Source organism: Somniosus microcephalus, chromosome 5 (assembly GCF_052327205.1).
Source record: "Somniosus microcephalus isolate GS21.2 chromosome 5, FLI_Smic_1.0, whole genome shotgun sequence".
Classification (NCBI taxonomy): Eukaryota; Metazoa; Chordata; class Chondrichthyes; order Squaliformes; family Somniosidae; genus Somniosus; species Somniosus microcephalus.
In genome coordinates this window covers 40,526,132-40,552,438 of record NC_140991.1, presented here as the reverse complement: position 1 = coordinate 40,552,438, position 26,307 = coordinate 40,526,132, and the positions used below count along the sequence as shown (strand labels likewise).

General features: G+C 46.8%; 1 protein-coding gene across 2 annotated transcripts in view; it reads left to right on the top strand.

Annotated features, from left to right (window-relative positions):
* Positions 1 to 26,307, top strand: part of ptprn2 (protein tyrosine phosphatase receptor type N2) — a 1,093,281-nt gene that overhangs the window by 558,289 nt on the left and 508,685 nt on the right. For both annotated transcript variants that reach the window (XM_085987555.1, XM_085987557.1), the window contains exon 11: positions 3,550 to 3,629. In XM_085987555.1, the coding sequence (XP_085843681.1) occupies positions 3,550 to 3,629 (80 nt within the window). The remainder of the gene's footprint in view (positions 1 to 3,549; positions 3,630 to 26,307) is intronic.

Here is a 26,307-nt window from a genome sequence, read left to right as displayed (position 1 = left end):
GACCATAGGAGGGCCCGGCCGAACGTGCCAGGAACCCGCCGTACGATTGGTCGACCTCGACGTCGCTCGATGCTAATGAGCGGAATGTTGAAGGTTTTTTGGATACCGCGGGTGCAATTTTTGTCCGGCCGAAACGTAAATACGCTTAGGACGGTTCTGGAATCATCAGCTTTCTTTCGACGTAACGCACGTGTAGGTACGCTCTATAACTTTCGAGACAGACAGACAGACAGACGGAATGACAGACAGAAGTATCCTTTTATATATATAGAGACTACCTGAAGTGCCCGGCGGGTGACGAGGCTTTTTCGAGGGCATGTTGTTGTTGGAAGAGAGAGAGGGAGCGACTGGGGGGAAGAGAGAGAGCGACTGGGGGGAAGAGAGAGAGCGACTGGGGGGAAGAGAGAGAGCGACTGGGGGGAAGAGGAGGGGGGGGAAGGGGAGGGGGGCAGAGGAGAGGGGAAGGGGGGGAGGGGGGAAGGGGAGGGGAAGGGGTGGAGGGGGGAAAGGGGTGGGGGGGAGGGGAAGGGGGGGAAAGGGAAGGGGGGGAAGGGGAGGGGGGGGAAGGGGGTGGGGGGGAAGGAGGAGGGGAGGGGAGAGGAGGGGAAGGGGGAGAGTCCCCGAGCCCCCTGATCTCCGCCCCCCCCCATCACCCGAGCCCCGCCCCCCCCCCGATCTCCCGAGCCCCGCCCCCCCGCGATCTCCCGAGCCCCGCCCCCCCCGATCTCCCGAGGCTCGCCCCCCCACCACCCCCCCCCCGATCTCCTGAGGCTCGCCCCCCCCCCCCCCGATCTCCCGAGGCTCGCCCCCCCAAACCCCCCAGGATCGCCCCCCCCCCCCAATCTCCCACCCCCCCCCCCCCCAACCAAGCACCGAACTCCGGAGGCCCGATCTCCCGAGCACCGGCCCCCCGCCCTCCCGCTCTCCGGAGCCCCGCCCTCCCGCTCTCCGGAGCCCTGCCCTCCCGAGCTGGCTTCAAGTCCGCCGATTGCGGCTGTGAGAGACGGCCGGCGGGCCCGGTTGCCGGGGTAACCCTTCCTGCTCACCAAGCCCCGCCCGAGATCCGCACTCCCGAGAGCCCCGCCCGAGCCGAGCGGGGAACAGAGAGAGACGCCGCGTCTCAGCTGCTCCTGCTGCGCGCGCACCCTGACCCTCGTGGCTGACGCCGTTGCCCCGGGTAACGTGTCACCGGGGGTGGGGGGGGCTGGTGAGGAGCTTAGCAGAAGCCGTGGGACAATTACCTAGCTCGGGCCTGGCTGGGCAAGAAAGGCCCAGGCTTTGAGGCCTAACAAAAACGGGGAAAGGTAGGAAAAAGAATCTTCAGGTTAGAGAAAATATTTACAAATGAATGAAGTTTTTTTTAAAACAATTTAATAAAAGCAATTTTATTTTGCTGGAAATGTATATTTGAAAAGAAAGACGCAGAAAGCAGGAAAAAGAATGGAAGCAAGATGGCGGCTACTCACCTCGGTTCAGAACGATAAGGCCCGCCCACACACGCACCGATTGGTCGACCGTCAGGTCACCAAAGCGTAGGATTGGTCAATCGTCCCGTCACTCGACCGTAGGAGGGCCCGGCTGCACACGCCAGGAACCTGGCGTACGATTGGTCGACCTCGAGGTCACTCTGTCGCTAATGAGCGGATAATGAGATGCTAATGAGCGGAATTTTGAAGGTTTTTCGGATACCGCGGGCGCAATTTTTGTCTGGCCGAAACGTAAATACGCTTACCATCGTTTTGGAACAGTGAGCTTTCTTTCGACGTAACGCACGCGTAGGTACGCTCTGTAACTTTCGAGCGCATAGCCGGACAGACGCACACCCGAGGACAGACAGAAGGACAGACAGGTAGACAGACAGACAGAAAGAACGATCCGTTTATATATATAGATTATATTCATCAACTGACCATGGGCAACACCATAAGCAATTTACTAATGTTCTAAATAAATTAATTAATTGCCTTTTTGATTAAAGTTTATTTTGTATAAACTTGTACCTTCCCATCGTTGACAATAAAAATATTCCAGGTATACAAGTTAACTTTGGCCTTCAACGTGTAAGAGAAAATATTCTTAATGATGCGTCATAGGGCCTTGGTGCTCTGGGCTAGGAATAGGCACAATCGGCCATGGTTCCTACTCCTGATCACTATCCAGTGATTATTTGCTGGGAAAACCATGTATCTAGGGGGCCCAGTGAGGATAGGACCAGGCTTGATCATGAACCATCCTTCACTGAATGAGTGGTAGCACTCTCGCCTCTTACTCAGAAGGTTGTGTGTTCAAGTCCCACTCCTGCGACTTTAGCACAAAATCTAGGCCTATACTCCGGTGCAGTACCGAAGGAGTTCGGCGCTATCTTTTGGATGAGCCACTAAACCGAGGCCCCGCCTGCTCTCTCCGGTGGACACAAAAAATCTAATGGCACTATTTCGAAGAAGAGCAGGGGCGTTATCCCCTGTGTCCTGGGCCAATATTTATCCCTCAACCAACACCTAAAATTGGATTATCTGATCATTATCACTTTGGTGTTTGTGGGAGCTTGCTGTGTGCGATTTAGCTGCCGCATTTCCTTACATTTCAACAGTGACTACACTTCAAAAGTACAGGAAACTCTTTGGTATCCGGTACTGACGGGACCGGGATGGTGCCGGTTGACTAAAAATTCCAGATGACGAAGAGGGTTATCTACCGAGACAATTTTTAACAAACAAAAATTAAAAAATCAAGAAATGTGCAGTATACAGTAATTGGGTACTCCCGGCAGCGCGGGAGAGTCAGACTCCTGTTATTGAGGTGTTCGGACTTCCGACAGTGCCAAGAAGCCGAGTAGTGGCAGTTTGGAGAACTACCCCCACTGACTAACTCGGCCACCGCGGGAGACTCGGACTCGGCAACATTTCCGGTTATTGAGGTGTTGTTTTCGGTGTATGAATTTTGCCGGTTAATAGAGAATTCCGGATATTTAGGTGCCGTTTAAATTAGAGTTTCCTGTACTTGATTGGCTGTACAGCGCTTTGGGACGTCCTGAGGTCATGAAAGACGCTATATAAATGCAAGTCTTGTCTTTTTCTTTCTGTCTGGGTGCCCAGTGAAGACTGGATCAGGTTTGACCATGAACCCTCCTTCACTCACTGTCCCAGACTCACAGAGGAAGAATGGCCTTTTGGGCTAGGTACCAGACTGACTGGAACTGTGCCCCAGCCTGAGACAGTGCCTTCAGGAGAGATGGGGGGGGGGGGGGCGCGGGTGGGGGTGGGGGGAACAAGAGGAGCAAATGTGGGTGGCGAGGGGTTGGGTAAATGTTTAGCTGAATAATAGATTAAAGCTGACTGAAATACTTACATGTGAGTCTACCTGCACCTGATGAAGTAAGCGCAAGTTTGGATTTAAAATGATCCTCAACCTAAAAGTGTTGGTTCAGTTGTTTAGAATTGGTGCTGTGTTTTGTTTCCTCCATTTAATTTCCGTAGAAAAATGAATCTTTCCTTTGCATATTTGTGGAATCCACTCTAAAGCCCGTCATCAATTTTAATTACCTTCCAGCATGGTGGGACCAGCTGTGACCTTCCAAGCTGATGTCAATAGTCAAAACGTGTCAACGGCTGACGTCGTGAACGTAGCAGGTAGGAATATTGCTTTTATTTTGTATATAAAAATTACAAAAAGAATCCTACCACCCACCCCCCTCCCCTCCTCCCCCCACCACCCCCCCACACACACACACACAAGGAAATTGACATTTAATAAAAGAGACAGTTGAGAGGACAGTGGCACCGATGGGAAATTGAAGTGTAACATCACAGAGTCAATTAAGACGACCAGTGACTTCATTGTTTGTAGAGGAGATAGATTTAAATTAAGAGACGTGGACATGGTGTGGAATAGAGAAAGGGACTCTCTCTGTGCATCACGCTTAGAGGAAGATAAAAAAGGACACAAAGATGTATTAGCAGAAAATAAGGTCACGAAGAGAGACGGAATTTACCTAACTAGTAACTACTGACAGTGCCGTCTGAATGAGCAGCACCTATCTGAAGCTGAAATCTAGTGGTCGGGGAACTAAATGTTTTTGCTGGATAAAGCCCGTTCAAGTGGGCTGGGGATGGGTTGCATGGAAGAAGATAACAATGGGTGTTGGACTTCCCATGATATTCTCAGCAAATGCTGAACAATTAACAAAAGGTTTTTGAAATCTGAGACAAATGGACATTGTAAAAGACTGAAGATTTTTTTTTCCCTGAGTCGTTTCAAATAGAAGCACTGCACAGGGAGGTAAGGGCGGTGTAACGGTATAAACGTTTTAAGAACTGCACACAGTAAAAGAAACAGCAGCTACATCAAACCTACAGCTGAACCAATTCAGGCTAGAGATAAAGATGGCCACCGTGATAATCTTGGCGTCACCGTACAGCCAAATCTGTGTCATCTGCTTCACTTTACCTTTTCTCAATGAGGCATAACAGTTTTTGTAGAAAAGAGGTCCATGCCTATTCCTGTTCCAGTACTAGCTCCTTCACCAGACTGAATCCAATTTCCCCGCTCTTTCCCTGAACCCTTTAATATTTTTCTTCTATATAAGGACTTCAATTTTCCCTTTATTTTCTTCTGCCCAAAACTGTAGACCTTGATAACCTTGAGAGGTGGCAGTAATGAGTTGGGCCTCATGTGATTGTCACATGACTGCCATGGTTTCTGATTGGTACAGTGTGCACTCAGAATGTGCAATCCATAAAATGTTGAGCATTATTTCCAATAAGCTGAATAGTATAGAAGATGCCTACCTGGTCACAATGCGATGTGTTGAAGTTGATATTATGGGGTAGATACTCAACCGCCCGTTATAGAAACTGCCCGATTCTCATTACCTTTGATTTCAATGGGAGTGAAAGTCGGGCGGTATCTATAACAGGCAGCCGATACACAGCGCCAGTTTCATGCCCAGGCAGTAAGTGGAAAATCTATCCCATAGCATTACAGTCTGACCTGAAACTGTATGGGTTTTGTTTAAAGTGTTCTCGCGTGTTCCACTAATAATTTTAGCCTGTTGGAATTTATCAAAATTTACTTGGAAAACCAAAATGACAATCTTAACATCAGAAATTGGAGGGTCTTACTATTTGGGCCATCAGCGATAGGGTACATGCAGTAGACAGTGGCTGCCTTGGATGGGACAATCAGATTTCTTGGGGTTGTCAGAAGAATGTTTTAGCCTTTTCAAGTATGGAAATGATATAGTGTACTGCCTTCCTGGTAATATTCTATCCCTGTGGCTTTGTGGTGCCGCTCTCCCCCTGTGTACTTTTTCATCTAACCACATTCTCCGGCCAGGGGTGGAGCCACCGAATCCAGTAACGATTCACAGCACTCAAGCATAAGTGGGTCTCCACAGCCTCTGGAACAAGGTAAGTCTGGCTGTTCACCTTTCCAAGTGCAGCCAATGGCATGAGATTGCATTTTTGTCATAGGCTGCAATCTATTTAGATAAAAGTGCCTTATAACTTACCTAATCACACTTATATACCACAAAGGTGCTATCTCTTAATTTCCCGACACTGGGATGGTGGTATCTATTGATTAATTTATGACAGCAGGATGTTAGGTTCTGTTTGCCCTAACTGATTCTTCTCAAATACATCCAGATGCTTCTTTAAAAATGTCCATGTTTATTTCATTTATACAGTTCAAGTCTCTAAGATCCATTAGAAAGATGTCCTTAGCTCTGTTTTGGTTTGTACTTAGAAATCAAGTTGTGATTTTCTAAATGATGTCAGTTCTTCATTGCAAACCATTGGGTTTCAATATCAATGACACTCAGAGCACTCAAAGGTCCTTGGTTCCATAACCAGCACTAGGCTCACTTTTGACCTGAGTAACAGATTAACCACCATGAAATTATGAAGGAATGAAATTATGAAGGAAACGAGCTGTATTTCTGCTCAAGTATTCAATCAATGCATTATATTCCATGATTTGGTTGGTTGGCGGTTTGGCCACAACTCCCTCTGCTAGTTCCTAGTAAAAAGAATTGCTAAATAACAACAGAAAATGCTGGAAAAACTCAGCAGGCTAGGCAACATCCGTGGGGAGAGAAATAGAGTCAACGGGGTCGAATTTCAGTGTGCCATGAGGCGGGCTTTTAGGCGTGCGGGGGACAAAAATCCCGAATTCGGGGGTCCCGACACCATCCCGCCCAAAACCCGCCTCCACGTAAGTTTCAAAGGAGGCGAGTACCCGCCCCGCACTGGGACCCACCGACCCGAGGCGGGAAGGGATTAGTGCCAATTAACTGCCTGTTAACAGGCAGTTTTTAGCCTAATCCCTATTTTGAAGGGTGTCATGTGGGATTCCCGACAGCTCCAAACCACGCCAGGTTAGAGGAGGCGGGCCGTTGGGTTGAAGGACTTGAAGGGGTCGAGATGTCGGTGTTCAGGTGAGTGATGGCTGCATGAGTGCAAAGGTAAGTGTGTTTGGTGTGTCTAAAGTGTGTAAAGAAGTTTAAATTACCTGTACTTACCTTTACAGCCTTCCTTCCTCTAGGCTTCGGGAGTCCATCATTCAGCTGGTACAGACAGCAGAATGGTCGCGAGCTGTCAAAAGTGACAGCCTTCAGCTTTCAGTGCCGGCGAGATTGTACTGGCCTCGCTAGACGTGCTCCTATCTAGTTATCCAGCAAGTTAAACACTTATTCAAATAATTCCTCGTGAAGCCATTTGCTGTTTTGAAGCTTTACTTGAACAAATTTGTGAAACTGTAAACAAAGACAAAGTATGTTTTGTACATAAACTGAGTACTATACATTCGATATTACATAAGATATAAACATATTTACAACAGTGGAATAGACTAATTGTATAACTAACTAACATTTGGACTGTACTTCTGTAAATATCAACTATTACTTATAAACATAGTATTGTCAAAATACTACACTGACAAAGTTGCTATTATGCTAACAAACAAAGATACTCACAGATATTGCGCCTGGCCTAACATATGAGATCAGATTACATTGGATTGAGGATCCCACATGGAAGATCCTCCATTACTCAGTTAGGTTCTTCCTGGAATCCTACTTCCTGGGTCAAACAGGAAGAGAGGTAGAAAGGTCAAATGACCTCTGCTGCATACAAACACTGCTAACACAATAACCACCACCAGAGGGTGCTATCTGCATGTAAAATGTCCATAATGCCCAGAACAGAGATTTCTGAGTCTGCGCAGAAGGACTCAGGTTAGAAGTAAGATTGTCAGTGTTTGACAGCTTCAAACAGCTGTGAAACACTGATATTTCATCTGTCAACACACCTTGACAGATGAAATTTCAGTCTGTGATGTCACCTGTTGCTGGGCGGCCCTTAATTGGCCTGCTGAGCCCGCTGGGCGGGCTCAACAAGGTTAATCAAGGGAAAATCGTGTGGATTGGCCGCATCTTGACGGAGGCGGGACTAAAACCCAAAAGTTGTAGTCCCGCCTCCTTCCCGACTTCTGAATGAAAACCCAGCCCAACGTTTCGGGTCGAAAACCTTTTACAGAACTGAGAGAAAAGGCAGGAAATGAAACAAAAGGCAGTTTGGGGGCTGGAGAATGGGGGGAGGGGATGAAAGAAGAGACATTAAGAGTTATTCAAGGTGAGACAAGATGGTAATAGGATAGGTAAAGAAACAGACAATGGCTCTAAATGAATTGCTAGTTTTTCGGGATGGCTATGGCGTTATTCTTTGAGGATCCTTGCTAGGGTCCACATTCGCAATCATTTTTTCTATGTCCTCGTGGCGTCCCCGCTGGGGAAAGACCTACATCGCGGTGCTCCTGCATCCAGCTGTCTTACCTGATGTATTTCATCTGTTCCTGTAAATAAACAACTTATTTATTGTTCGTCTGAAGTCGAACTTAATTATTTAGTAGGCATTCGTCCTCAGAGGTCAACACGAATACCTACAGTACGTTGAAATTCTAAGTGTATGTCAAATTTAAGATGGAACCTAGTGTGTGCTTATCTAGACAGTACCGTGGGAGCCTCGTCAGAACAAGAACCGCAGTTCAAGGAGAAGGCTCACTAGCACTTTGCCAGAGCAACTAGGGATGGGCAATAAATGCAGCCTCGCCAACGTCACCCACATTCCATGAACAAATAATAGCCCAGAAATTCGGGTCCCCACAGGTGAGTACGCGCTAGGTACTCACGCGTAGGCCCAACGAAAGTGCTGGTTTCGTGCCTGCACTGCGCGGGAAACCGGAACTTCCGTTCCCTTGAAAGAAGGGGTTGACAGGTGGAACGCGTGCACCGGAGAGGCAGCGCGTGCGCATCGAACTTACATTTTTTTTTGCAGGTTTCTCTGGGGGGGTAAGTCGAAGTTACACATGTAAAAAGCAGGCGCAAGGCCTGCTTTTAACAAGGTAAGTGGTGAATTAATTAAAATTAAAACATTTTTTCCACAGGTTTATTATTTTTAAATACTTTAAAGAAAGGTAAGTTTATTTTTAGCCCCGTTAGAAAATGTAATTAATTTTTTCAACAATTGAAATTATTGTTTAAAATAGTTACTTAATGTAATTTATAGTTATTTTGAAAATGTGATGATTTAAAAAAAAAATTATTTGAAGTTTTAGTGATGTTTTGGGGCTTGCAGTATTTATAGGTTTGACAGCTCTTCCTGTCAAATTTATGAATGAAGCATTCCCTGCTACCATTGGCTCTCCATGGCCCACGTGATCCCAGGGGACGCTTCGAACTAACTGCGCCCCTGGGATACACAAGCACTGCGCGCCGGCAGTTGGAGGAGGCCCAGGATCGGAATCCCACGCGGGCCCACAGCTCAACGGCCGGCGCGCAATGGAAGTGCAGGTTGGAGGCTTGCAACCGCGGGAAGCCTCCGACCCGAATTTCATGATTTTTTAAAAACATGTCCACCGTGGTATACATTTGCGCGTCAAATACACCTGGAATCACTTGTTCCTTCTGGTTCCATGAAGACTTGGAGCACAGACCTTTCCCCGTACTATTCAGTCAGTTGTGATATTTGGACAGATTAGATTGAATTCTAAGTTAATGTTTGCCCTTAGTAGTGCCACAGATGTATTTTAATCTATCGGTGGGTGATCCCAAGCTGTGGGTTCAGTTCCTTCGGTGCTCGATAATTTTTCGCTCTCAGATTTTATTACCATCGGAGCACTCGGGGAAATCAAGGCAGTCACAATGGCGCTTGCACCCCGACAACTGTCAAACTGGAACTGTCTTTCCTCTTTCATACATTGGCTTTGAACAATGTTCAGCTTTTTTTTTTGCCACAGGGACCACGTTTAGTGCTTACTGGAAGCCAACAAGAAAGGCGACAACTCCTGAATTTATATGCCAAGGTGAATAATTCCTTTTATAATATATCCCTCTAAATTTTAAATGCACAGAATCCTGAGCCTTCGGCCAGTGCTGTACAGGAGGATTACGTCGTTTGGTAATGAGGTTTCTCCACAGCAGTCTGTGACCTGAGCAAAATCTAAAAAGAGAAGGTGGGGAGGTGGTGGTGTGGGGTGGGAGGGGAGGTGAAGGGGGGCGGGAGGGTAGTGGGGAGGAGCGGTAGGCAAAATTGGGTTCCTTGCTGTAGCTTATCTGTTTCGGCTGCCCTGATAGAATATCACGCAATGCATGTAGAACAGAGAGGAGGTGAAAGTACAACCTTGCACTGAGGGGAGTGGCGCTGAGTAAGAATGCAGCTTTGCACTGAACATCCTTGCCGAGAGGAAGGTGATGTCTGATCTGTGGATGTACCTGATTATTATCTTCTGCCAGCTTGTGCATTCAATTCACAATTTGCAAGGCAGATTAGAGGAACGGGGAACTGAAACAATTTCATACTAAAGTATTGACCGGGATCTGTAGAATTCCCTTGTGTGCATCAAAAAAAAATAATTACGGCACATACTCCGTAGTTGATGATTGTTGACATTTTTCGATTGGCGCATTTAGACTGTGGTGACTCACTCAGGCAGATGAAGAAGAAAAGTTGCTGGTCACTGGGGGGGTGGGGGGAGAACAGTTACTCGATGGTCATGAGCCGTCAGGCGAATGCAGTGCAGCATGGGACCTGAGCCACAGATAAATAGAGAGACAAAGAGGTGTGGAGGAAGAAACTGCCGTGTGGTCCCACTTGGATCAGCTGTTCTTTATCGGAATTGAGTGTAATGAAGCAACCAAATAGGTCTTTTAAAATTAAAATTTATATTGAAACATTTTATCTCTCTTTCACATTTTACTTAAATTCAAAAACACTATAAATTGGGCTAAGATGGACAAAATGCTTCAACTTTAATTTGGTTGCCTCATGGGGTAATGCATTGATGTACAAATTCAGTGCCAGGAACAAATTTACACCTGTTTCCACACATGGTATAGTATTTTCCTACTGTCCTGCTAAGTCATCAGTAGCAGAGGTCAGGAACTTCTCCACTGACAGGAAGAGTAAGTGTAGAGTTACCTTTATCTCATAGTGGCAGCATAGACAGGGACCTTGGTGCAAGTGGCCCCTGGACTTCAGGAAGCAGAGTATGGCATTGGAGGACTTAAAAGAAGGGAAACATAATTATAATTCAGGGTTAAAACAATGTGAATTTGTCAATTTTAAGCAATTGAGATAAATGTACAGGAAACTTTCTGGTATCCGGCACGGATGGGACCGACGTGGTGCCGGTTCATCAACAATGCCGGACGACCGAACGCTATAGTAAGAGATACGGAGCTCAGAGCTCCGTATAAAGCAACAAACCCTAACTGCTTCAAAACAATCGGCACAAGTTGCAAGCGTCTCTGTAGCTTCAGCAACAAATGGAGTAAAAAAAGTAATAAAAGTTATCTGAACCGACTCCTGAATTTTGCCGGTGGATAGAGCGTTCCGGTTATTTAGGGGCCGGTTAATCGAAAGTTTCCTGTACTTCGAAATATTGCATTTACATTTCTGCTCTAGAACTAAACCAGCCCCTAGAAGCTGTTCCAGTACAGCGACAACTAGTAGTGGCTTCAGCTAGAAGTGCTAAGTGAATGATCCTTCTTGGCCTCCTCCTGCGGCCCCCACCATCACAGATGCCAGTCTTCAGCCAATTCAATTCATTTCAAAGAAATGGCTGGATATGTAGTGTCTGTGTATAATAAGACACAGACTGCAGGAGAACGGTACAACAGGTGTTTACTCAAGGTGGCTCACAGTGGAACTGATCTGTACAGATTACTACTCAGGGTTATATACAGGTGTGGTCACTGCTGGTACTGCAGTATACATGAGCTGTAAAAGATAGTTCCCCACTTAAAGGTATATGCATTACAATTCCTCCCCTTTTAGATTAACAGTACCATAACACTCATTTAACAATTAAATATCAAACTAATTACAATTAACACTTTTAACATGCAACATTAGCTGAAAATAGTCTATTTATATATTCAGTCTTTGGGGAGGCTTCCTGATCCTTTCTGGATAGCGCCTTTCCCGAGTTTCTTGCTCTTGGTGCGGAGGCGATTCTGGCCCCCTGTCGCCGGTTGGTTCATCAGCTTCTGATGCTACTGTTTCTGGGGTAGATGCGACCTGTACGTCGGGTTCATCACCAGGTACGTATGGGCGAGGCATGGGGTTGACTTGTTCCTGTGACTCTAGGATCTGGTCAGCATGGCGTCTCACGATGCTCTCCCCAACGTCCACTGTGTACATTAGTGGGCCCTGCCGTGTGCATATCGTTCCTGGCTGCCATTTTTCTGTTCGGTAGTCGCGGGCCAAGACTGGTTGCCCTACATTGAAGCTCCTTGTTGGCTTCTCATGGATGTGCTGGAATTGCTTACTCTCAACATCTCTTCGTACGTTTGGTCTGAGCAAATCCAGGCGAGATCTTAACCTTCGGTTAAAGAACATCATGGCTGGGGCCTGGTTGGTGACTGCATGTGTCGCATTCCGGTAGGCGAACAGGAAATTGTCCACCTTGTGCTGCAGCGGAATGTTGTCATTGTACATAGCCTTTATTGCCTTCTTAAAGGTTTGTATGAACCTCTCAGCCAATCCATTTGTGGCTGGATGATACGGGGCGGATGTGTAATGCCTTAGCCCATTCTTTTTCACGAACCTCCGGAACTCTTCGGACACAAACTGTGGTCCGTTGTCTGAGCAAATCTGTTCTGGCAAGCCATTCCTGGCAAAAATGGTCCGTAGGACTGCAATAGTTTTCTCCGTGGTGGTGGAGGACATTTTGATGACCTCAGGCCATTTCGAGTGCGCATCCACGGCTATTAAAAACATTGAGTCCATGAATGGACCAGCAAAATCAATATGCACCCGTTGCCATGGAGATGAGGGCCACTCCCATGGGTGTAGAGGTGATGCATTTTGGACTTTCTGGCATCCTGAGCAACTCTTGCTCAGGTCCTCGATTTGTTTATCGATTCCCGGCCACCACACATAAGCCCTGGCTAGGCTTTTCATTTTTACCCCTCCCAGATGACCCTCATGAAGCTCATTGAGCACTCTATCCCTTAACTTGGGTGGAATTACCACTCGGGATCCACACATCAAGGTCCCCCGGCACACTGACAGCTGTTCTCTCCTTGTCGAGAATGCTGGCAACAGTGAGTCGCCATGTGCTGGCCATCCCTTCACCGTCAAATCATATACCCGAGACAGTGTCGGGTCATTTCGGGTTTCCTTTTCGATACAAGCGTTAGTTACCGGTAGGTATTCAACTATAGTCGAATGGAATATTTCGACAGGATCCACTGCTGGTGCTTCCTCCGCAGTAGGCAGTGGCAGGCGTGATAGCCCATCAGCATTTCCATGCTGTTTCGTGCCCTTATATTCAATCTCATAGTGGTGCGCCCCTAGAAAAAGTGACCATCTTTGTAGTCGTTGCGCAGTCATCACCGGAACGCCCTTCTTCGGATTAAAAATGGAGACAAGAGGCTGGTGATCCGTCAGCAAGGTGAATTTCTGCCCGTGCAGATAGTGATTGAACTTTTTCACTCCCCACACTAGGCTGAGGGCCTCCCTGTCAATCTGGGCGTAGTTACACTCGGCTGAGGTTAGTGATTGTGACGCAAAGGCTATTGGCCTCTCTGAGCCGTCCGAGAATTTGTGCGACAGCACCGCTCCAATGCCGTAGGGTGACGCATCACATGCCAACCGAATTGGTAATGCTGGGTTGTAATGGGCCAATACCTCTTTCGATGTGATTAGTGTTTTGCTCTTCTGGAAAGCTCGTCTACATTCGTCACTCCACTTCCATGGCACCCCAGTTTGCAGTAGGGTGTTCAGTGGGTGTAGTATTGTGGACAAATTTGGCAAGAACTTATGGTAGTAGTTTACCAGCCCGAGGAACGACCTCAGTTGTGACACATTTTCCGGTGCTGGAGCCTTGACTACTGCCTTAATCTTCTCTGGGGACTTATGTAACCCCTCTTTATCGATAACGTGGCCACAATACGAGATCTGTTTTCTAAAAAACTCGCATTTGGGGCGGTTAGCTCGGAGCCCATATTCCTGCAATCTAGTGAGCACCTGCTCCAGGTTGGCAAGGTGATCACTGTCATTTTCGCCTGTGACCAGGATGTCGTCCAAATAACACTGGGTCCTTGGGATCCCTTGCAGGACTTGTTCCATTGCCCTCTGCCAAATAGCCGGAGCTGATGCTACCCCGAATACCAGCTGGTTGTATTGGTAGAGACCTTTATGGGTGTTGATTGTGAGGTATTTTTTTGATGCTTCTTCTACCTCCATTTGCAGATACGCCTGGGCCAGATCAATCTTAGTGAAGCGTTTCCCTCCAGATAGCGAGGCAAAAATATCTTCAATCCGCGGAAGTGGATATTGTACGGTGTGAAGGACCGGGTTCACTGTTACCTTAAAGTCCCCACAGATGCGAACCTTCCTTGGTTCCCCAGGCGTGCTGCTCAACGACTTTTTCATCACAGGGACGATGGGTGTAGCCCACTCGCTCCAGTCTACCTTGGACAGGACACCTGAACGTTCCAGACTCTCCAGCTCTGCTTCGACGGCTGGGCAGATCGCATAAGGTATTGGTCTGGCCGTAAAAAATTTTGGGCTTGCGTTTTCTTCAATTTTAATCGTCACTGTCATGCCTTTTAGTGTTCCGAGTCCTTGCTGGAACACTTCTTTCGCGTCAGTTAGGATCTTTGACAGTCGCCCAGGTGTGACGTCGTCATCCTTTTTGTCAGCCACAGTCAGTGCCTGTATGGAATGCCAATCCAGTTGTATTTTCCGGATCCATTCACGTCCCAGTAATGGTGGTCCTCCATCTTGTAATACATACAGGTCTAGTTTTGGTGTTTCCTTACCGTTATATAGAACGGTCACCCTTATTTTTCCTTTGGGGTAGACTTTTTGCCCCGTGTACGTCTTCAAAATAATGTTTGTGTCTCTCAAGGGTATGTGTGAGAATAGCCGCTCGTAGTCCCGTCGGTTTATGACTGTTAGGGCTGATCCTGTGCCCAATTCCATCTTTACCTGGACTCCTGCTATCTTGAGAGTGACCCAAATGGTTCGGTGATCCTCCGTTGTGATCACATTATGTAGTTTCAGACAACTCAGTTCCCTGCTTTTGGAGTCGTTATCACTCTTTTGTTCGTCTGAACTATTCTCCGTCATCTTATGTACCTTCTTGTACTTTTCTTTGGTAGGTTTCTTATTGCTGGTTTTCTTTCCCGACCTGCAGACTCGTGCTATGTGTCCTACTTTTCCACACTGTCTGCACACTTTGTCTTTGAACCAGCAATCATTCTGGTCATGTGTTGTTCTGCCGCCGCGATAGCACTTCTCTGTTCCATATGACATTTCGTTTGTGCCATATTCTTGTGGTCTCTGTTGTATCTCTGCAGCGCCCCGTGCTGCTCCTTCATATGATACCGCAATGCTGAAAGCCTTTTCCAGCGTAAGGTCCTTTTCAGATAAAAGCCGTTTCTGGGTTCCTTCACTTTGAAGCCCACACACAAACTTGTCCCTTAAGGTATCTGCCAGTCCCGCTCCAAACTGGCAGTGTTTCGATAGTTTGCGTAGTTCTGTTAAATAATCAGCATTGCTTTCATCCTTATGCTGGTTCCATTTGTGAAACTTGAATCTTTCTGCTATCAGCAGCGGTGTGGGGTTTAAATGTTCCTTTAGTATCGTTACTATGTCTTCAAAACTCTTTTCCATTGGCTTCGTTGGGGTTACTAGATTTTGTAATAAACCATACGTCTTTGCACCCATTAAATTTAACAATACCGACGCTTTCTTGTCATCTGACACCTCATTTGCCTTGCAGTACACCTCTATTCGTTCGACATATGTAGTCCAATCTTCTACTTCATTGTCAAATGCGGTGATACTGCCACTCTTCGGCATTTTGGGTGTGGTTTAAAATGGCGTCTCCCAATGGCTTAAAATGGCGTCTCCCGCACTTTCCTTCCTCCCCCGCTGCTGCCAACGCCGCTCCCGGCGGTTCTCGTGGCAATGGCGGCGCCCTGTAGGATTCGCACGCTTCTCCTGCGCTGCTGCCAACGCCGCTCTCGGCGGTCCTCATGGCAATGGCGGCGCCTCGCGTGTTTCTGCGCATCTCTCTCTCCCTCTCTCCGACGCTGCTCGACCCCTGAACACCGGCTGCGCCCTGTGTGCTCTGCCCTCCCTCTCTCTCCCCCGTCGATGCTGCTCGGCCCTTTGCTGTGCCGCTCGGTCGGGCTCTAGTCCGCCGCTGTCCGGGAAGGGTCTGCGCACTACCTGTTGCCAGCCCGTTTCGCTGGACCACCTCGACTGGAAAGCCAAGCCTGGCTCTCGACAGCCTCCCCCGCAATTCTCGAGTCTCTGCTGGATGACTGGGCGGTTGCCCGTGGTCGACGCACGAGTCTCTGGATCTTGACCTCCAATCCACTGATCTCCAGGAACGAATCCCCGGGAGGTGATGCAAAGTTGCAGGTAGGTTCGAACTTGCCTCATCGCCAATGTAGTGTCCGTGTATAATAAGACACAGACTGTGGAGAACGGTACAACAGGTGTTTACTCAACGTGGCTCACAGTGGAACTGATCTGTACAGATTACTACTCAGGGCTATATACAGGTGTGGTCACTGCCGGTACTGCAGTATACATGAGCTGTAAAAGATAGTTCCGCACTTAAAGGTATATATATTACAGGATACAGCAAAGGCTTTGGGCCCTGGCAACATCCCGGCTGTAGTGGTAAACGTGGTCCAGTGCAGCTACAACACTGGAATATACCTAACAATGTGGAAAATTTTACAGGTATGTCCTGTCCATGAAAAGCAGGGCAAACCCAAACCTGGAAAATTACTGCCCTGTTGGCCTACTCCCAATCATCAGTGATGTGAGAGAAGGAATGATTAACAGTGCTATCAAGCGGCACTTACTCACCAATAACCTGCTCACTGATGCAAAGTTTGGGTTCCACCAGGGTCACTCGACTCCGGACCTCATTCAAGACTTGGTCCAAACATGGGCACAAGAGCTGAACTCCGGAGGTGAGAGTGACTGCTCTCGACATCAAGGCAGCATTCAACCGAGGACACCTAGGAAAACTGACGTCCGTGGGGATCAAGGGGAAAGGTCTCCAGGGTCTGGAGTCATATCTAGCACAAAGGAAGATGGTTGTGGTTATTGGAAGCCAATCAACTCAGCCCCAGGACAATGCTGCAGGAGTTTATCAGGATATCGCCCTAGGCCCAACTATCATTAACTGCTTCATCAATGACCTCTTTATTATAAGGTTAGAAGTGGGGCTGTCCACAGATGATTACACAGTGTTGAGATGAATTTGCAAATCATCAGATAATGAAGCAGCTCATGCCCATATGCACCAAGACCTGGACAACATTCAGGCTTGGCAAATAACATTTGCATCACACCAGTATTAAGCAATGACCACCTCCAACAAGAGGAAATCTAATTAACCCTCTTGACATTCAATGGCATTACCATTGCCGAGTCTCCCGCCATCAATATCCTTGATGTCAACTCGCCAAGGCTTCTTTGACTGTACCTCCCAGGCCCGCGACCTCCACCACCTAGAAGGACAAAAGCAGCAGGTGCATGAAAACGCCATCACCTCCAAGTTCCCCTCCCTTTCATCATCGCTGGTTGAAAACCCCCTACCTAACAATGTTGTGGGAGCTCCTTCACCACATGAACTGCAACCGTTCAAGAAGAAGACCAACACCACCTTCTCAAGGACAAAAAGGAATGGGCAACCAATGCCGGCCTTGCTAGAGACGTCAACACCCCAAGAATTAGTTTTTAAAAAAGTGATTGTCCTGCGTTTAGTGCCTGAAAAATGAGTGCCAATCCTCCACCCTCATTCTGTGCCTGAATAACATTGTCTCCAATTTTCTCATATGGCTCTTCTGATGTTTGCAGCTAACTGCGCTCGAAGCGGGCACTGCAATGTAAATGAATGTCAGATGGCTCTGCACACAGATTTCCTGTAATATTATGCAGTGCAGATCAGGGGCCAGACTCCCATAATAACCGGGCACTACTGCTTCCACAGCAGCCATTAAGATGCCTTTGGGCACAGGCTGGTATTTTAATGAAAGGTAGTCACTTTCTTCATGCCATGTGGACTTGTACAGGAATCCATCTTGACTACTGCCTTGTGGGTAGCCTAGTGCATCGTGGGTAGCCTGCTATTTAAACATACAGCAACATACTGCTCCACCTAGTGTACCATTCTAGAATGACAGGTTACTGATCATTATATCCCCTTTCTTTGAGGTTAAACAAAATCAATATCAATCAACTTTCAAGAAACACGATAAAGATGATATCAGTAACACTTTTGTTAGTGCTCTATAAACATAAACATTTTCACAACAGTTAACACATTTTCAAAGCTTTACTTTATACTCAAAGATTAAGTCTATCAGGCTTTTTTACTTCACATGTGGATCTTCTCAGCACAGGTAAGTCTGATGTGTTTTCATGAGATTGTTCTGGTGGTGAGTGACAAGTCTCACATTCGCCTATCATGTTCTCAATGTCCTTATTTATGCCAGGCCAATAAACAGTGTCCCTTGCTCTCCTTTTGCATTTTTCAATTCCGAGGTGTCCCTCATGAATCCTTTTGAGCATGTCTTGACGTAGAGCCTGTGGAATGACTATTCTGTTCTGTTTTAGTAATAGTCCACTTGCGACACTCAACTCCGACCTGATGTGAAAGTATTTTGGACAGGAACCTTTTGGCCAACCATGATGAATGTTCTCTATTACTGTTTGTAACACTGTATCTTTTACTGTTTCTTCTGCAATTTGCTTTGATTTTGTGTCTGACACGGGCAGCGCAGCAGTGACCATACTCACATGAACATCCACGTCTTCTTCAGTAGAGCTCACATGACTCATTGTGGGTGCTCGGGATAGTGCATCTGCTAACACTATGTATTTGCCTGGTGTGTAGATCGGTTCAAAGTCATATCTTTGCAGCTTCATCATGAGTCATTGAATCCTTGGAGACATCTCATTCAGGTTCTTTTTTATGATGGCAACCAGTGGGCTGTGGTCCGTCTCAACTGTGAAGGTGGGAAGTCCATATATGTAGCCATGGAACTTTTCTAGTCCAACTACCAAGCCTAGACATTCCTTTTCAATCTGGGCGTATCGACACTCAGAATCAGTCATAGACCTGGAGGCATAGGCAACAGGCTTCCAATCTTCACCCTCTGCTTGTAGCAAGACCGCGCCTAGGCCATCTTTTGATGCATCCGTTGACACTTTGATTCTCTTTGTTGGGTCAAAGAAGGTGAGTACAGGTGTGGTTGTCAGCACTGTTTTGAGGTTCATCCACTCTTGTTCATGTCTTTCTGTCCATGCGAACTCATTTGTTTTATGTAGCAGGTCTTGCAGACAGGCTGTCTTGGCTGACAAGTTAGGAATGAACTTTCCAATGAAGTTTATCATCCCCATGATGCGTAGCACTCCGTTTTTGTCAGTGGGTCGGGGCATGTTGAGTATGGCGTTTACTTTTTCCATATCTGGCTCTATTCCTTTACCAGATAGATTATCTCCTAGGAAAGTGACTTCCTGGACTTGGCTTTGTTGAGCTTCAGTCCATTCCGGCGTATGCTCTGTAGCACTTTAGTCAGTCTCTCATTGTGTTCTTTCAGTGTGGAGCCCCAGATGATGATGTCATCAACATAGACCCGAACTCCTTCCAGACCTTCAATTATGTGTTCCATCGCTCTATGAAAGATTTCAGATGCAGATATTATCCCGAAAGGCATTCTGAGGAAACAATACCTGCCAAATGGTGTGTTGAAGGTACAGTATTTGGTGCTTTCTTCATCCAGTTTTAGTTGCTAAAATCCTTGTGAGGCATCAAGCTTTGTGAAGTATCTGGCACCTAACATTTCACTGGTGATTTCTTCTCGCTTGGGAATCTGGTAGTGTTCACGTTTTATGTTTGCATTTAAGTCCTTTGGATCCATGCATATTCTTAGATCATTGTTCTTTTTCTTTACACATACCATGGAGTTAACCTAGTCTGTTGGTTCTTCGACTTTCCTGATGACTCCTAGTGTGGTCATTCTGTCCAGTTCTTTCTTGAGCCGGTCACGCAGGGGTACAGGAACTCTCCATGGAGCATGTACCACTGGCTGAGCATCCTCCTTTAGCTGGATCTTGTAAATGAATGGTAGAACTCCAAATCCTTTGAACACATCCTGGAAATTATTCACTACAGAATCCACCGAGTCATCTGGTCTGCTTATGGCACAGTTTATACGGTAGACTCTCTTGACCAGTTCTAAGTCCTCACAAGCTTTGTCACCTAGTAGTGAATCAAGTCCTTCAGCCACAGCAGAAAACATGAGATAATGCACTTTGTCTTTGACTGTCACTTTAAGTCTGCATACACCTAAGCTATCTATTTTCTGTCCATTATAGTCCTTCAGTAGTACTGACGTTTTCTGTATTTTGGGCTTTTCTTTCATATTTTTAATGTCACTCATACTGATTAAGTTTGCTTTTGCCCCAGTGTCTAGTTTCAATGTAACTAATGCTCCATTTACCTGCAGTGGGATCATCCATTTGTGCTCTTTTACTGCATTAACTTTATGTTCAGCATTGTCCATTCCTGAGGGCTGCACATTTTCTGTATCCTTTTTGATATTGTCACATGACACCATTCCTACAAAAAATGTCTCACTTAAATCAGTGTCCTCAATCACATTGACTTGGACTTGTTGCCCTTTCTTTGCTTTTACTTTTGAAAAGCATTGTTTGGCAAAGTGATTCTTTCCATGACATTTTGTGCACATTTTTCCAAACACTGGGCATTGTTTTAACTGGTGTTTGTAACCACAGCGTTTACAATTAAAAATTCCATCCTCTGATTGCTTTGCATTCCTGTTCTGCGCACATTTCTTCCCCTTGTAGGACACAGCACCGACAGCAGCACTATCACTTACTACAATCGCATCATTATTAATTTCACTGAAAGTCTTCGCGTGCTTTTGAGCTAGCTCACTGGCTTGGCATATTTTCACAGCATTTTCCAATGTTAGTTCGGTTTCTCCCAACAGACGTTCCCTGACCTTTTTATCATGAATACCAAACACAATCTGGTCACGAATCATGGATGATTTCAGCTCAGAGAAATTACATGTCTGTGCTTTCAGTTTCAGATCGGTCATAAAGCTATCAAAAGTCTCATTTTGCTGCTGTGTCCGTGAACGGAACACGTATCTTTCATATGTCTCATTCTTTTTGGGAGAACAATGTGTATCAAATTTCTTTAGCACATCGTCCAATTTTTCTCTGTTCTCCTCTTGATTAAATACAAATGTATTAAATACCTCTATCGCCTGTGGGCCTGCAACCGTGAGCAGCAACGCTATTTTACTTGCGCCTGGCTTCATACCGAACCCGATGGCGGCAATGTAGAGTTCGAATTGTTGTTTGAAAGTCCGCCAATTGCAGTCGACATTCCCCATGAGTTTCAAACCCTCCGGTGGCTTCAAATGCTCCATGTCGCATTTCACAATATTCAGCAGATTTTACCAATCCTGTTACCATGTTATGTTCATAAATAACTAGACATTATCATTATGAACAGCTAGCTTCTAGCTAGTCACTTTATTCATGCCATGTGGACTTGTACAGGAATCCATCTTGACTACTGCCTTGTGGGTAGCCTAGTGCATCGTGGGTAGCCTACTATTTAAACATACAGCTAAACATACAGCAACATACAGCTCCACCTAGTGTACCATTCTAGAATGACAGGTTACTGATCATTACACAAGTTCCCCTCCCTTTCATCGTCGCTGGTTGAAAACCCCCTACCTAACAATGTTGTGGGAGCTCCTTCACCACAAGAACTGCAACCGTTCAAGAAGAAGACCAACACCACCTTCTCAAGGACAAAAAGGAATGGGCAACCAATGCCGGCCTTGCTAGCGACGCCAACACCCCAAGAATTAGTAAAAAAAAAGTGATTGTCCTGCGTTTAGTGCCTGAAAAATAAGTGCCAATCCGCCACCCTCATTCTGTGCCTGAATAACATTGGCTCCAATTTTCTCATATGGCTCTTCTGATGTTTGCAGCTAACTGCGCTCGAAGCGGGCACTGCAATGTAAATGAATGTCAGATGGCTCTGCACACAGATTTCCTGTAATATTATGCAGTGCAGATCAGGGGCCAGACTCCCATAATAACCGGGCACTACTGCTTCCACAGCAGCCATTAAGATGCCTTTGGGCACAGGCTGGTATTTTAATGAAAGGTGTTTATTTTTGACTTTTTGAATTTAAAAAATGCCTTCACTGCTTCAGTACTTGTTACAGAATGTTGATCGTCTTTTCCCCTTACTGATGGAGGCTGTGTTTGATACGACGCAACCCCTCCTTTTTTGGAGATGGACACAGATTTAAGATCATTGACAAAAAGAGCCAGAAGTGAGATGAGGAGATTTTTTTACACAGCAAGTTATTATGATCTGGAATGCACTGCCTAAAAGTGTAGTGGAAGCAGATTCAGTAATAACTTTCAAAAGGAAATTGGATAAATACTTGAAGGGGAGAAAATTGCATGGCTATGGAGAAAGAGCGGGGGAGTGGGACTAATTGAACTGCTCGTTCAAAGAGCCGGCAGAGGCACGATGGGATGAATGGCCTCCTTATGTGCTGTAATATTCTGTGATTCTATTTGCAGGCAGACAAGGAACAACAGCCACAAGCTCCCTAGATGTTTATGACAGAAATTCATCTGCCCCACCTCCTGAGCTGTTAACAAATCTTTGTCTACCACAGGGCAATAACCTTCCTTCCCCCTGACCACAGCACTAATCTATCCCACCTTATTTATTTTTTTAAAAAGCCTCACAGTCAACTCTGCCTCCTCCTCCTATTCTCACACTATCGTCCTACACACATAGGGAACTAAGGGAAGCAAGAGATCGGGGGATAGTGCGGGAAAGTGGAGTTGAGGCAGAAGATCAGCCATGATCTAATTGAATGGCGGAGCAGGCTCGAGGGGCCGTATGGCCTACTCCTGCTCCTATTTCTTAAGTTCTTATACTTGTTTGCCTTGTTCATCTACATTCAAAAATGCACAAACAGAACCGTTATGTAATACCAACAGTGCTTTATTGAGAAGAGGAGTGTCTGATGTCACCACAGTGTTTCCTTTTCGTTCACTTCTTCCAAGGTGGGGATTTGGGGTGCGCGACTACCTATTCTACTGCTCCTTTTAAGTGCACTCCCACTGCCAGGAGACCAGAGGAGGGGGGGGGGGCGCGGTCTGCGCTGTGTTTCCAGTACAGTCTCTAGAATAGGGTGCTGAGAGTGAAGTGGCCCTCATCCTCTTTGAGCATGGGCCCTGGACGATCCTTAGTTTAGGTGCTGATGCCTTTCAAACCATGCATAGAAGCAAATACACATTAACAGTGGAAGGAACATTAATAGCGATCAGAAGAGCAGGGATACACCATGCAAGGCTTTAGGCAGGCAGCAAAGAAAGAAACAATTTGCATTTATGTAACGCTATAACTTTTTAAAACATGCAAGAACAGCTTTAATCTTCACTAATTTCCTATTTTCAAGGTTGAGATACCAATTTTCAAGATTGAAATCAATTGTTTTTTTGGGTGAGGATATCAAGGTTATGGAGAAAAGGTTGGTAAATGAAGTTGAGGTACAGATCAGCCATGATCTAATAGAGTGGAGAAACAGGGGTTGAATGGCCTATTCCTGTCCCTAATGTTCCAAGAATCTCAGAGCAACAACATCCAAAGTTTCCCATCAGATTCTGGCACGGGGCTCCTCATGTACCCAAACATCCTGTCTCTTGTGAGCCTTCCACAAATGTTATGCTTCCGTAAAGACCCAATAATGATGAAAGCCCAAGGAAGGTGGAGTACACTTCCGGTGCGCGTCACCCAGGAAAATCCATCCTAGAGAGAAAAAGGGAGAGGAAGCGTGTAGCAGGAATGCCGAGGAAGGAGACATAATGAAAGAGATAGAAACAGAAAGACACACATACAGCGAGAAACAGTGTGAGACATACAGAGGAGAGGAGAGAAGGCAGATCAGAGACTCACACCAAGGGGCAGAGAAAATGAGAGACTTGGAGACAAACTGAATTTTAATCAGCAACCTGATTTAAACTGCTGATGTACTCTGCCGTTCTCAGCTTGCCTAACGTTGAAGTAGTTTGCCAGCTGGTTACCATAGCAGCCGACTGTATGGTCGGCAAGCGTTTACTAAATTAGAGTTTGGATTAAAGGGGTGATTCAGTGACCCTGACTCCTAGTGCAACGCGAGTTGGGGAATCGGTCCTACGGTGTTGTAGCTCCGTCTCTGACCCGTGCTCCCTTATGAATGCCGCTCCCCGCTGGGACTGCGGGATCATGAAAATCACTCTTTAAATTGCCAGTGAGTGGAGCACGTGGCAACCTTATGAGCGGCTGGTACAGTAACCAGCTGGAAAATTCTTTCACTCTTGGGAAGGTTGAGAAAGGAAGAATATTGACACTTGAAAAATACCGCTGATTAAAATTAAAATTTTGTGGTATAATCTCTTAACTTTATAAACAGCCCATCCTTTGACTTAACCATGGCAACCCCACTGGAGATCTACTAGTATATCTACTTTAATCTTATGAAAAATCTTATGTCTGCACATCCTGGTCCAATTATCTCCTGCCCTCTAACCCACTTCAGCTGAAGACTACACTTGCTCTCGACTAGTAATATATTAAAAGTACTGTATATGGCAAACTTTCCTCCTGCAATATTTTCCATCTCACACTTTTCCATACACAAATTTGTTGACAGCCCTAATATTACAAAGCAGTGTATCCTTCGAACTCACTGGGGGGTGAAATTCAACTTTGGCAGGGGCGCAAAACATGCAGTAGTGGGTTGTCACCCGTTATACACCTCGTCCAACTTTCCTTTGCATTGACTTCAATCGGGCGGGCTGTACCACTCATTTTGAGTTCCAGCCATAGCTGATTTTCATCTCGCCATTTTCATCTGCCAGACCAGTGTGCCAGCACTCTTCCAGCCACCATGTCAAGCTCGCGGCTGGCTGGTCGGAGACAAGGGCTATCCGCTCTCCACCTGGCTCATGACTCCCCTCTGCAACCCCAACACTCCTGCCCCGCACTCATATAATGAGAGTCATGCCGCCACCAGGAACATCATCGAGCAGACCATTGGGGTGCTCAACCAATGGTTCCGCTGCCTTGACTGCTCGGGAGGAGCCCTCCAGTACTCGGCTGAGCGGGCGTCCCATTTCGTGGTGGTCTGCTGCATGCTCCACAACTTGGCCATCATGAGGGCCCAGCCCTTGGTACCAGGGATTGTGGGACCACCTCAGGAGGAGAAAGAGGGAGAGGAGGAGGAGGAAGATGAGAAGGTGGAGGAGGAACAGGAGCGAGGGAGGAGGTAGCCACTCAATCGGCCTTCCAGAAGGGCGGTCCATGGCCGCCTCATCAAACCACGGTTCGAATGAATTAAACCCCAGGTCCCCATTGCTCACCACATCCCCATCATTCCATCCCTGTTGCAGGCCATATCACAGCACAAAGCTGAAATGAGAGACACCACAAAAGAATCCAAACTGAATCAATAAATTTATCAATAATCAGTGAACACATATTTACAGCAACATTATTACCTATTCACCCTTGTGCGATCCCTTAGTGCCTCTTGTTACTGTGCCTTTGTCTACTCTAGTGCTCCTTCGAAGTGTTGGCCCAGTGGCTGCAGCACGGCTGGTGGAAGGCTGCTGAGTGTCCGTGTAGGAGACTTCAGATGGCCTTGCAGGACACCCTCGACCAGCTCTGGGCCTAGAAGGCCCGGCTGTAGACTGCACCACCTCAGCATGGGCGGCAGCAGCCTGGGCTGGCTGATTGACAGGCAGCAGCAAGGGCAATGGCGGAGTGCCAGTGGTGGGAGCAGGAATGCTGTCATCCTGAGAGAGGACAGCAGCTTCCTGCTCCACTCACTCACTGCCACTCCCTCTCAATGGCAGCACCTCAGCATCCCTAGCAATCTGTTGGAGCAAAGATTGCTGGCCTGCTGCGACACCGTGGAAGCCCCAGTCGATGCTGGTAGATCCAGCCACAATGGCAGAAGTCAGAGCTTGCGTGGCATCAAGCTGAGACTGCATGAGAGAAGTCTGAGATTGGATGCCACCAACCATAGACTGCATTACAGCACTAAGATGTTGCATTGCCTCCGCCTGTGCTGCAATGGAAGCTGCCAGATCGCCCATCAGACGCGGCATTAGGTTTGGGTCGCCATGCTCTCTCTGGGAGTCTACCATCCTTTGCAGACTGGAAATGATGGGCTCCATGGTGTGCGTAGAGCTCTGTGCAGTGTTGGAGGCGGACTCCTCCACGCTCTTTACTTTTGCTGACAGGCTCTCGGGCGCCCTTGTCATTACACCTATCATCTTCGTGTGCATGCCCACCACCCTTCTTCTAAAGGCCTCCCCATCGAGGTCCTCATCTGAGTCCTGTGCAGCAGAACTCGCCCTCTGCCCGAGCTACCCTTTCCCCCTGACCTTGCTGCAGCCTGCTCGTCCCCAGTGCATCACCCTGTGCAGATCCCACAACTATATTAGCCTCTAAAGAACGCGTAGTGCCAGTATCTGAGCTGGTGCCTGTGGGTGAGACATGCAGTGACTCCGTGTCATCTTTCTCCTCCTCTTCTCCCACCTCACTCTCAATGGTACCCTCAGGGACAGGCTGCTCAGGTGCTTGCTCATTATCTGAAAGCATAAAGGCACAAGATTTGGGTTAAGGTGAGGAGAGGGGGAAGGA